Source organism: Nannospalax galili, unplaced genomic scaffold (assembly GCF_000622305.1).
Source record: "Nannospalax galili isolate Female #2095 unplaced genomic scaffold, S.galili_v1.0 scaffold72, whole genome shotgun sequence".
In the NCBI taxonomy this organism is placed as follows: domain Eukaryota; kingdom Metazoa; phylum Chordata; class Mammalia; order Rodentia; family Spalacidae; genus Nannospalax; species Nannospalax galili.
The window spans coordinates 7,176,260-7,189,884 of record NW_008336933.1 but is presented as its reverse complement, the minus strand read 5'-3'; the positions used below and the strand labels follow the sequence as shown (position 1 = coordinate 7,189,884).

The 13,625-nt window shown below is 42.8% G+C and overlaps 1 protein-coding gene across 5 annotated transcripts in view; it reads left to right on the top strand.

Moving 5' to 3' along the window:
• The window catches only part of Rreb1 (ras responsive element binding protein 1), a 70,666-nt gene that overhangs the window by 24,648 nt on the left and 32,393 nt on the right, over positions 1-13,625 (top strand). For 4 of the 5 annotated variants that reach the window (XM_017797774.2, XM_008831652.3, XM_029562855.1 and 1 more), the window contains 2 exons: positions 6,551-6,695; positions 7,287-7,423. In XM_017797774.2, the coding sequence (XP_017653263.1) occupies positions 6,551-6,695; positions 7,287-7,423 (282 nt within the window). The remainder of the gene's footprint in view (positions 1-6,550; positions 6,696-7,286; positions 7,424-13,625) is intronic. The other variant, XM_029562854.1, reaches the window with a different exon arrangement.

Sequence of the window (13,625 nt, the reverse complement as noted above, 5' to 3'; positions counted from 1 at the left end):
TGTGTGTGTGTGTGTGTGTGTGTGTGTGTGTGTGTGTGTACATGCATGCATCCATGAGCTGTTCTTTACTTCTTTCAGGGCTCCAGGATCCTGCATGGCATATTTCCTTAAATCAGAGATTCCATTTCATTTTTGGCCTGTTGGTAGTTGGTAGATAGTGTCAGCATTTCATTCTTATTTTTTTTTTTGCTTTTATAACCCAGCTCACTCAGGAGAGCCAAGATCCTAAGCTTCCTAGACTCTTTTCCCTCCTTGGGTTGCTGTTGATAGACAGCATGCAGTTCTTCCCTCAAAGCACATCTCTGTCATCTCTGGAAACCAGAGCCCACATGTGTCACACATTTGTCCCATTTAAGATAAAAGGTGGCTGTAAACTGCTGCAGTGCTTTAAAAGAAACTGCAGAGGTTTGGGCAGGTAATGATTATCTGGGTTCATTTGTAGTCATTTTCCTCCTGATCTAGGTTCCCCTTCTCAGTTTGATCTCACAGTCTAAACTATACAAGGTGTCTCCAAGTAGTAGTGACTTTTCTTTGTCCCCATGTTCTTCCCCTCCCCTCACTGTGATGCCCTTCATTTTTATGTTGGGCATGAGATGACCACCCTGAATGGCCCGGTCTAAGCATTCATTGTTCCTTTTCTGGAAAAGACTCAGGATGGCAAGCATTGCTGTAGCATTGGCTTACTCTGAAGATGGTTATCTTTTCCTCTTCCATAAAAGGACTATGAATGAATGATGAGGTTCTGCCATCTTTTTGAAATCTAATATAAACTTTCTGCCAGGCTGAAATGGTCTCAATGACTTGAGCATTTCCAGTCTACTGTGAAGCATAGTTTGGGGTTGGTTTGACATTGCTATTTTAGCCATTGCCGCAGAAGGCATTCTCTGTGGTAGAGATGGCAGTGACTTCCCATAGAGGTAATGACTCTGGGCCAGTGATGCCACTTTGGGAGTGGTGACTTCATGTGGGCCCCATCAGTTGAGACTGTCATTTTCAGGACAAGACTATCTTGGGTGTGGACTTTAAGACTGGGCTATAATGGAAAGTTGAAGAAATTGAGGGGTTTAGCTTAGGATGAGATAAAGCTCATTGCATCACAGCATCTGCCCTGAAATATTTAGGGACTGGCAGATGGAAGAGGTAGTTCTCTGTCTTTCTGGAGTCACATAGGGAAGATCTAAGCCAGGCAATTGAAGCACTGCATGAATGAAAGTTCTGTTTGGCTGTTAGGAGGTCAACTCATACAATCTCTGAGGTCTTTGTTCTTCAAGAATCTGTGATTTTATTGTTTTACTTTTTTTGTGGCAAGGACTAGCTATATTGTTCAGTTTGGCCTTAAACTCCTGGGCTTAAATGATCCTTTTGCCTCTGCCTCCCTAGTTGCTGGGACAATAGGCACATGCCATTGGCTCAGCTGAGCATGTGATTTTATAAACAGATGTGCACAAATAATGTCTACAAATGTAATAACTGAGAAATTAATTTAGCTAAACAATACAGGTAAAAGGATGGGGAGGGTTTATGGTAAACAGATTCAAAGACCATTAGGAAGAGCACCTAGAATAAAGGTTATTTAAAGATGGATATGATGGACCAGTCTTCATCCTACTGGATGTAGAAGTCAGAAGAGAAAGAAAGAGCCTATAGCCACCATGACAGAAGCTCTTCATTCCTAAAGGAGTTAGCTGACAAGATGATACCCACCTTTGTAAAGCCACTAGAGAAGGGAAAGGAGAGGGATATAGGAGCCAAAGGTACCCTTCTGTCCCCTGAAGGATGACTGGCACATTGAGAAAAAAAATTTGAGTATCAAAATTCCAGCTCATCTCATCAATGAAGAAGTGTTTTAGACCAAGAGAGGGGCTTAACTCAGTTCCATATCAAAAGATGGATGGGTGGGTGGGAAGATGAATGGGAATTGCTCTTCTCCACTTACTGCAAAGAACCTGAACTGGAGAGCAGAAGTGGTCCAGCTGACAGGGCTGAGACTGTCATTTAGGGTTAGAGAGAGGCCCTGGGCTGACAAGCAGGGCCCAGAAGTATTCATTAATGAATTTGAAAATGATCCATGCCTACTTTGAAGTAGGATTCCCTAACATATAAAATTGAGCTTTTCATTTCATACTGGCACTATCAAGAGTATCCTCCGTTTTTAGGGCATGTAAATTAAATATTGTGGGAAAAGTGGGCCTCTTGTAAGCAATGTATGGTCATAGAGGATATGGTCTCTACAGGGATAGTAGAAATAAACTTCAGTATTAGAACTAAGAGACGGAGTTTTACTTTGTCATAGCCTCTATTGGGCCACATTGTCCCCACAAGAGGACATGGAATCTAACTGGACAGTGGTAGGGTGGGTGTATTGTGTAGGACATTTTACCTGAGCATCATGAGTGCCCTGGGACCTGCCAACCAAGACATTCCCACAGAAAGCCTACAGACAGAAGGTTTTTCCCTCATGCCTGGCTGATTTCTAGACTTTTCTGAGAGTACTGGCTGTTGGATCAGCACAGCTGCTTACACATCAGCAAACTTTCTTCCACACCCTGGCACCACTGGTGTGACCTGCCTTTTGGACAAGCATGACTGAATGTGAACAACACCTCAATTGCTAGAAGGTGCCTTTGCCCTGACAGGTGGGGCACACTGAGACTGCCTTGCCATCCCTTTACCCCTCACCCCTCTTCTACTCTGTCTTCATGCTCCAGCCCCCTTTTGGTTGCTCAGAACATAACAAAACAAGCATCACTCACAGCTTTCCACCATAAACTCCTTTCCTAGGTGTTTGTTTCTAAAACAGACATGTCTTTCCAAAGGCATGCTTTTCTTTGGTCAGAGCTGTGAGGGTATCATCATAAGGCATTGTTGGGCAAGAAAACCTAGCATCAGGTAGATGAGGACGTATAACCAGGTTGCTAGAACCTGTTTGAACCAGTTGCCTTCAGTTTGACAGTATAGAGTTCACGGTGTACAGTCCTGTGTACTAATGGATGACCTTTCTTATAGTGCAGTTTTCCCAGAGTATCAAATAATTCAGCTCCTCCATTAATACACCTATGAGGAAATTAAGACTGAAAAGTTAACAAATACTGGAAATTTCTAGATAACTCCTAAGCACAACTCTTCAAATATAAATTAAATATGAGAGGGCTTAAAGAATGCCACTTAACTGGATAGTCCTTAGTTTGGGTCCCATTTAAAACTATTCAGAGTTTCCTAGAGGATTTTTGCCCTCAAAAGAATTTTAATAATGAAATTTTAAGAATGTTAAATTTCCCAACTTTCTTTGTTAGGAATTTATGCCTGGTATATTGGAAGATGGATCTGAGTAAGGTTTGATATTTGTATCTGAAAACTGTCCACATCCTGGTCAGATATTTAACTAAATCTGAAAGCAGTATAAAGGGCTAACCAACTTGAGTAGGCTCCATCAGCCCCTAGGGTGCCACAGAACCCCTGCTTTGACCTACCTTCCTCCTTGTCTGCCTTTAGCAGTCCTGTAGTTCAAGGACAAACCCAGGTCTTAGGATTAGAATGAAGGAAGGCTCCAAAGTCCTTAATTGAGATTACAGGTGGGTCATATTCTGTGTCTGACCTCTGCCCCTTGCCCTCTTTTGTCTCCTGTTGGAATTTGACCTGAGTCTAATAGTTGCTATTCTACATTGGGCCACAAGAAACCACCAAGGAGCTGCTCATGGGTAGGCTTTGGTCCTAAGATTCCACTCAGTGATCCAGAGCAGAGTCAAATGACTGGTGTAGGCATATTGTAGTGCATTCTGCCTGGAAGGCTGTGGACTGCCTGCACCTGAACTGCTGCATTTATAAAATGGTGGGCATAATGTAGACATAGTCATCTGTATGAATTTCTCATGAGACCCTCACTAAGTGCCAGTTCAGACATTCTTCTTCCATATTTGTGAAAAGTTTCCCTCATAAATCCCAAGGACAGTAATACACAATTGTTTTGTATTTCTCTGTGTGTTATTATCACATGATTGATGATATGTAGTCTGAAATGCATCCGTGTTTACAGCTATCATCACATTATTCTTAAAATTAATTTTAAGTTACTGCAAGACTAGGTTGATGCTCACTTATAGCCCTTACAATTATACTTTTTCAAATCCTAGGTGCTTTTTTAGAAATTAACATTTCTAAAATTGGGGTGAACCATGCCAGAAATGTCAAAAAGAAATTTGCCAACTTGCCCTTTTTTGGGGGGGGGGGTGTCTTTTTGAGACAGGGTCTCCCTGTAGCCCCAATTGGCCTGGAACTCGCTATATAGACTAGACTAGCCTCAAATTTACAGAGATATACCTGCCTCTGCCTCCCAAGTGCTAGGATTAAAGGCCCGTGCCACCATGCCCTGCCCAACTTGCCTTTTTTACCTTAAATGTTCTTGGAGCTGGAGAGATGATTCAGGGGTTAAAAGTGTTGGTTGCTCTTGCAGATGGACCTGGGTTTTGTTCCCAGCACCCATATAGCTAACCATGATCTGTAACTCCAGTTCTTCAATTTGAGGGGATCCAGTGCCCTCTTCTGGTATGCCTGGATGCACCTATGTACATACAGGCAAAGACTCATACGCATAAAAATAAAAAACAAAGAAAAAGATTATCTCCTTGAATCATAGTTACTTTGCACTTTTAATAAAACTATTTGTGCCTAATAACTTTCTCATGGCTTTAGGTTGCCAAGAATTAAATAATAAAGCATTCTTCCCTAATAATCTAAGGGACTGTGTGGTTGTAGGCTTGTTGTCTGTGATTCTTGTCCATTTTCTTACACTAGATCTTTCTGATTCCCACTAAGAGAACAGAGGTTTGGCTTGAGCCTCCTTTCCTGAAGTCTCTGTTCTCTGTTCTCAAAGGTCAGGCCACATCTTTAGCAGTTGCAGCTGGCAGATGGCTGTGGGGTGGCACTATTTTGTCAGAAATAGAGTCTAGACAGGTTCTAATTCTAGAGTATAACTATGGGGAAGAATGAGCTCCTGTGACAATCTGTAGTATCACATATCCTCGTACTTAAGACTCCCCTTGGTATGGGACAGGAATTAGTAGGAAGCACAGCATCCTGACCACCTCAGATCTTTGACTTGATCAACCTCAACGTGTTGCTTGCTCCTGGTTCACAAACGTCGTGGCCCTTTTATCCTCAGTCTGTCTTCTTTAAAACATGAGCTAAGCTGCTTTCCAGAGTATGAGAATACAGTGCATGAGAATTTGCTGTCTTTTCCCACTCCTAAGAACTTGGAGCTGGTAGAGGCATGTCCTCCCAGCTATTGAGACAGAAGCAGAAGGATCACAAATTCAAGGACTGCTTAGACTACAGAATGAGTTCAAGGCCAGCCAGAGACAGTGAGTCCCTGTCCATTGTAGAGCATTTGCCTAGCATGCACAACACCCTAGGTTTAACCCCAGTACTTAGAAATAAACTACAAAAACAACTTCTTGGGATTTGGGAATATAGCTCAGAGGTTGAGTATTCACCTAGTATCCACAAAACCACAGGTTTCATTCCCCACCCATGGGAGGGTGGTGAGACCCTGTTTCAAAACAACAACAGCAAAAATAGTTATTTGTGAAAAGCTGCACTGTATTCCTACATCTGGCACAGTGGGGGGTTGGCAATGATGGTCATGATCATGATGATCATTAGCAAAATGGAATCTTTCTATTTTGTAAAATAAGAAAATTGAGACTATCGATAATACTATTATTTCCTTTATGTATTAAGGCCTTTTCTAGGGTTGTTGCTTTTAAAGTTGATAAAATCATTCCTTAGTCTCCCTTTTTGAAACCAGAACTTGCATATTTGAATTGCTTTCTTGTATGTGTATGCTTGTCCTGTGGATATCCACATCGCAACATGTATATCATTCATTGCACTGTCCAGATGCTTCCGTGATCTATAAATCCATCTAGTACCATGAACAGTGTGGAAAAGGTTTCAGGTCTTAAGCATCTAAATACCTTCTCTGTCATTACACCTCAGATTTGACAGGTAGACAAGAATGGGGACCAGTACAGAATTAGGACTTGGAATATGATCTAGTGAAATGATTTAAGAACCTGGCAATTCTTTATTCTGTAGAATCACGTGTCCTAAAATAGTACTTTTTATCCAAGTAGAATAGGTCACCTAGTAGTTCGTTTCCTTCTTATTAGTGTCAGTCAAGTTTATGAATGTCTTCCAACAAAAAGCAAGATGTTGAGCAACACTTCTGGATATCTCTTGCAAGAGCCTGACGAAGAGATTCAAGGAGATTACAAAGCTTTAAAAAGACCGAAGACACTATATAAATTATGCTCCATGTCTCTTCACTAATAAAAGTTCAGGGATGTGATGGCATTCAGTGACAGAGCACTTGCCTAGTATGTATGAAGCACTGGGTTCCAACCCCAGCACTTGAAAATGATGATGATGGTAATTGATGATATAAAATATAAGTACCAATCAATGCCTATATATATAAAATCTAAGATACAAATGTTAACTGTAGTTTTTGTTGTGGTTGTCAAATCACATTTTCTGTGTGTATTCCTTCCAGGCATATGAAGATTCATGAGAAGGACCCCAACAGTGCTACAGCTGCAGCCCCTCCATCCCCACTGAAGCGTAGGCGATTATCCTCAAAAAGGAAACTGAGTCATGATGCCGAGTCAGAGAGAGAAGACCCAGCACCAGCTAAAAAGGTCCTCTGGGTTTCTGGCATAAACATGCTTCACCATGTGGCTTTTGGCAGAAATACCTCTAATCTTTATTATCACAGTATGGGGACTTGGCAGACATCCATGCTGAGCTCTTTAACCTGTGTTTTCCCACACTGTTTTTGTAAAGTATCTGAGAAAAGAGCACCTGTGTGCACTTTCTCTTTAGTGACCATCATATAGTCCATGGATGAAATGAAGAGTTTCCAAAGTTCCATGCTTTTTACACTGTCTGTCTAGCTAAAGTGGAAGCTTCGTCAGCCTTAGGGACTCTTTTGTCCTTGCTTTTATACATAATGTCTGACAGATACTAGATGATCTTTAAATACTTGTTGGGTAGATAAGAGGACCAAGGAATGGGTGGAGGGAATGATTGGATGAATGCAAAGTGATAGTGTTCAATGAATATTGTAAGTGGATGGATGGGTGGGTGGGTCATCAGCCACTCCTTAGTACAAGGTGAAGAACAGATCTGTTTTAGTCAAACTTTCTAGATTAATGTGAGTTTCTCTTCCAAAGCAAACTTTTGTGCTGGAAGACAACCTTTATGATGCCACTTTTTGCCTTTTCCCTAAGATGGTAGAAGATGGGCAGTCAGGTGATTTGGAGAAGATGACTGATGAAGTTTTTCACTGCCCTGTATGTTTCAAGGAGTTTGTTTGCAAGTATGGACTGGAGACCCACATGGAGACCCATTCAGATAACCCATTAAGGTAGGGAAGTGTTAACTAGACTAGTGATCTGGGAAACTGTTACTATTTCTTCTGGCGTATGTCTTTCTTATTTCTTGTTACTCCAAACTGGGCTCCAGCAACTGAACTTATTTACATGGACAATGGTAAGGCAGTTAAGAAACACATAAGGTATGGAGAACAGGCTGAGCTGATAATTGTAAGAAAGGGTGACTGTAACCAGTGTTCATTTTGCTCCTTTGCTTTTAGACCCCTTGAGTAATATGGTGTTGGGGATCCTCCTGTCACAGGGCACTTCTATGTAAGAGACCTATTTTCTTTGCAAAAGGTGTTGCAACCCAAATGATTATTAACTGTAAGTGGGTAAGTAGTCTGGACAGGCCATGTGTTTCATGCCACCAATATGGCATTGACATATTAGGTCCTCAGAAATGTTTACATTGAACTGGACCCATAGCACAGAAACCTAAGAAAGCACTGTAGGTAGAGTTCTGAGTGCAAGAAGCAAAGCCTGTTACATAAAGGGGGTAAATGTTTGTTCTGCTGGTCAGGTGTCTGTGTTGGGTCTTTGGCTCTTGTGTTTCTGATCCTCAGCTTCAACAGGCCAAAAATATGGATGGAGATTTGATTGTCCAGCAGTATTGGGGAAGGGATACTCCTGTGTTTTTTTCTACCTTCTCTGGTAACTTTCATCAGGCAAAAAAATAATCCTGTTTTGGGTGAACAAATGGGCTTAGAAATTTTTCACATTTAAAAATAAATGTTACTGCCATCTATTTTAAGCATTGAAAAGTGCCAAGAGCTACATAGGAGCCTCTGCTCGTACATACAGCTGAAGATTCATCTATGGGCAAAGAGCACTGTGTTGTCACAGCTTTGAGTTTTAGAAGGCAGCTTGGGAGTACAGGAATTTGGGCATCTGTTGGCCTGAATCCCTTATATAAAGACCAGATTTCCTTCATGGGGACATATGGTTAGTACTTAGAGGAATGAAAAGACTTGAGCAAGCTAAAGAGTGTTGTAGGGGGAGGTCTAATTGTGCTGTAACTGGAGACTAGGTCATATGTCTGTTATCTTTACATTAGCTTGACAGTTTCATGTTGGAGGGGAAGAAAGAACTTTTAGAGAGTTAAACTGCCAAGAAATGAGGTACTATGAGATGTGTGTATGGAACCTTCCCAGTCTCAAGAAATTGGCCAATTGACTGGCAGGTGTCCAGGGCAATTCTCACCTTCATTCTTTCTGAGGAGAAAAGGTCCTGAGCCAGGAAGATCCAGGAATGGGCTAACTGTCAGATCCCCAGGCCTGCCTCTACTCACATATGACTCCTGTCAGCCACATCTCCTGTTTCCTCCTCCTTAAAATCAAAGTAGGGGCTAGATCAGTAATCCCTGTGTTCTCTTCCAGTCTTCCGTAATTCTAAAATCTGTCTCTTAACTGCTCTGTCTACTAAGGCTGTGCTTGTCGATGACCTCTGGTTCTGAGAAATTCAGGAACTTGACCTCATGGTTTCATTACCCACAGCATCTCCAGAATATGGGGTTATAGTGGGTAGTGAGTGTTGAAGTAGTTTTCTAGAATCTGATCGTGAAGATGAGGATATTACACAAGCTTCACAAGGAAGCTGTGCTGAGCTAGGAATAGCACATAGGACCCTAGCTTCTCCTGTTGGGCATTTCTGTCAGGCAATCATGAGTTCGCTGTTCCTTTGTATATTTTATCTCACTTCATTGTTTGTTTTTTTTTTTTAATTTGTGACAGGGTCTCTCTGTAGCTCCAACTGGCCTTGAACTTGCTATATAGACCAGGGTGACCTTGAACTCACAGAAATTTGCCTGTCTCTGCCTCCCACGTGCTGGGATTAAAGGCATGCGCCACCATGCCTGGCCATTGTTTTTTATTTTTATGTGTATGAGTATATTGCTTTCATGCATGTAAGTGCACCTGTGTCATGCAGTGCCCACTGAGGTCTGAAGAGGGCATTGGATCCCCTATAACTGGCGTTATAGTTGGTTGATAGCCACCATGTAGGTTCTGGGAATTGAACCTAGGTCCTCTGCAAGAGCAGCCAGTGCTCTTAGCCACCAAGCTATCTCTCCAGCCCCCTTACTTCATATTTTATTTTGTGGCCATATACTATCTTCCAAACTACCCACTTTCACCTTTAGGTAATTCCATTGTATAAGAAAGTAACGTGGCTCTCACAAGCAGTTTCTGGACTGCCTAGTCTATTCAACATGGCGTGTAGTAGTGATGCGGAAGATCAAGTATCCCTTTCTGAAATGATGGTCTGGGTGAGGGTATAGGTTTCCTGGAATAGCCATCTGGATCAGGACCCTTCCTCCTCAAAACAAGTGGAGGTAGAAATTATACTGGACAGTGGTCATCAGCCCATGGGTGGGACAAGCTTGGCCATGGTACACATTTAGACTGTAAGATTGAACCTCCAGAGTCCTGTCCTGTTAACCAAGCAGAGTTCCTCACCTACTTAATGTTTGGTGAGGGGTTTACTGAAGTAGTTTCTTAGCCTTAGGTGGACTCAGCTCTTTCAGACAGCCTTTCATCCCACTAATCCCATAGCAGCTAGCTTTAGGGGTGGCTCTAAGAAGGGGTGGTTTGGTATCTTTTGTGTGGTCTGAACAGATCAGCCCCTGCCTAGTGGCTCTATCTAGTAACTATTGCTAGGCAGGGTGGGGCTGGCTTTTGGAAACCAAATGGAGTTGATTATAGAACATAGCTAATTCCCTTTTTCTCCTCTCTGCTCTGTTTCCACATAATAGCCTGCTATTGGAGGAGGCCTTGGGGGCAGGCATGAGCCAGTGGGACCCTAGTCAGCTTGTACATTGTGACAGTAGCTGATGGGAGAGACTGCTTGTTAAACCAGAACTAAAATAGACACCAACCCCATTTTCAAACCCCAACAACAGCAGAGCCACAGCGGGATGCTACCAGTCTAGAATGAAAGTCTGTAACTTAAAACAGCTGTTGGTTTCTTTCTTCTGCCCTTGCCCCTCATCCCTTCCACCAAAGTTGGCAAGGTGCCCATTGTTCCTTAATAAAGTGTTAGCAATCTGAACTTGTATAAACACTGTCTCTTTCCCTGTGTTTCAAATTAATGAAATGCTGGCATTGAACAAAAGGAAGACACAAAGCCACCGGTAAAGACTCTAACTCTTAGGGTCAGATATTGCCTGTGACCCCTTCTATACAGCTCCTGGACAAGGGGTAAGAGGATAGGGAATAAAACCATGTAGAGTGTACTGGGCAATGGCATTTGGAACTGAAGGTGAGGTACAGTGTGCAGAAAGCAGGTTGATGTGAAGGGGGAATGTTGCTGAGCACTGAATGTCTTGCTCTGTTGTTAGAACAGAGCAATAGACTGCACTGCTGAGAATGTAGTGAGCTGGAGAAATGTAGGCTAGTGCCATCCAGCAGTGGACTATGACCCACTTGTATCCTTTGAAACTTTCTAGTAGCCACATTTTAAAACTGAAAAGTAGTACAGCATGCTTAGCATGTGTAAAGCCTTAGATTCAATCTGTACCTGCCTTAAAATAGGAAGAAAAAGAATTACAGTTAATAATGCTATAGCTGATAATACCCACAAGTCAAAATAGAGTATCTCATATATTCTATACATATGGTCAGTATAAAACTTACTAGTCGCACATTTCACTTTCTTGCTTTGTTATGCTTAAATATTTGATACCTGTTCTCATTGTGCAGTCATAGCCCTTCTTGATGAAAACCAGCCACATGCCAAGTGCCTAGCAGCCAACAGAACAGGTTTAAGACAAGCCAGGAGACAGTGAAGACTGGTGTCATGAATGAATGATTCTTCCCCTAGGGTGGGCTGTGTAGCTGGATCATCACCATGTTGATGAAACAGCTGCTAAAAGCAAAACTTGGCCCAAGTTATTGTATAATCTTACGTGGCTTCTTGATTGAAGATCGGGTAATAAGTAATTTAACATTTATTCAGTTAAAATGTACCCAGCGAATGATTGAGTCCTCATTGTGATAGTGCCAGGCCTTTGACCAGGCTTGGGAAAAACAGGGATGTTTGAGGGGGAGCCATGGGCCAGTCAGAAAACAAGGAGGCAAGTGCAGGGCCAAGAAAGACAGACAGTGGCTAAGGGCTTTCGATCTGACACTGATGTGTGGCACTTCATTGCATTCTTGCTGGATTATGACCATCATTCTAGTCACATTATTGATCTTGAGGTGATCCTAAGTTTAAAACTGCCTGTCCTCAGATCAGTGTCAGAAACTAATGTATGGGAAACTAGAGGGGTCTCAGGTAAGCCTCCATGGCTCTGAGGGAAAGTTGAGCACTGCCCCAACCAGAACACAGTGAGGGCCAGCCACCCCTTTGCCATGCATCCTGGCTATGGGGCCACTTGGTGTGGGACATACCTGGACCATCTCTCTGCATTCTTGACTGTTCCAAAAAATATTCTCCTTTCATGACACACCCGCCACCTCCCTCAGACTCTGGATGTGGCATTGACCCCATATTCTAAACATCCTAAACACAGCAAAGGTGAACAGAGTATCTCAGAGTCTTGTGTTTAAGACTCCAGGGGTCCAAGGACCAAACAAATGGAAACACTTTTAAGACGATGCTGAGAGCAGGAGGTGGAACGCAGAGGCCTGTGAGGGGAGGGTATCTCCCAGGCCTTCCAGTTGAAGGCACCTTAGTCTCACCTTTCGCACACTTCACCTCACCCAAAGGGGTTCACCTGGCTTCTAGACCCACACTACACCTGTCCTTTGTGAAGCCCCTCAGATTACCCAGTGCTTCATGCCTTGCTTGCTTGGTTAGACAGGCCTAGCAAGGTGCTGAGCTGTAGTAGGCGGCCTAGGATATGCAGAGGGAGGACTACCCCAGCCAGGGTTCTGTCACAGGCCATCACTACTGAGCACAACAACTGGGAGAGATTAGTGCAGCTGTGGATGTCAGTTCTCAGCCCAGGATGGGCCAGGGAGGGTGGTCTGAGGAGAGAAAAATGCCTGAGTGGGGTGGGTCCAGAGGAGAGATTGTTTGCACTTACTCCTTCTGGCCTCTGGAGACAGAGCAGGAAAAATGAAGCATGAAATCCCTTTTTAAAAGGAATGCCAGTCTCCATCAAAATTCTATAATGAGCAAGGAATTCAGTGTCTCAGGGAATCGGCCTGCCTGAGTGGCACCCTCCCACAGGTATTTCTTAACAACCACATTTGCAGGGAGCAGGGAGTGTCGGTACTAGGAAATAGGCTCAGGCAATAAGGATGTGACAAGGGTCAAGAAGGAGCTGGGGTATCTGCAGATAACTGTCCTCTGAGCAAACAGCCTCACAGACACTCTGTCCCAGCCTGCTGCCTGGCACCTCTATGACCTCAGGCAAGTAAAGGCTTAGTTTCCGCATCTGGTAAATAGATCTGAAGCTTTGTGAGGATGAAGGAGGGTAGTCTAGGCCTGGAGCTGTAACAAATACTTTTGTTCTGGTGCTATTATTTAGAACATGTTTTTTTTAAAAGCATTTTACTTATTTTGTATGCATATGTGTTCGTGGGGGGGTGCTTATTTAGAACATGTTTTTTTTAAAAGCATTTTACTTATTTTGTATGCATATGTGTTCGTGGTGTGTGTGTGTGTGTGTGTGTGTGTGTGTGTGTGAAGTTGACATCACACCCAGCTTTTGTATGGGGGCTGGGGGTTGAGCTCAGGTCCTCATGTTTGAGTGGCAAGCGCTTTGCCAACCGAGCCATTTCCCCAGCCCATATGTATCTTTTTTAGTATTTCAAGCCCTCCGCCATTACAGTTAGGGTTCACTGTGGTCTTTCTTGCTTATCCCATTCCAGTGACACCGAGGAGTCAAATTCCAGGACTTCTCCCAAGTACTGTAGACTTGACAGAGAACAAGAAAGCAATTTGTCCTTTGCTCTTTATTGTCATAAAGAGCCACTTTTATCTAGTTTTGTTTATAAAGATTGGGAAACTGAGTAGCTATTTAAATGGGTTGAGTCCTGCTTCCCAAGTGTTCTCCTTATAAATTGTGTCAAGGCAAATTTAGAAGCTCGAAGACCCTTGATGCTTACAAATAATAGAACCACACATCATTTTGTAGCTTGTTGGGGAAAACTGAAATTCTAAAGAAATTAGTTTTCTAATCTTAATTTTTTTTAATTTATTATTTTTATTTTATGTGTATGCGTGCATTGCCTGCATGCAGGTAAGTGC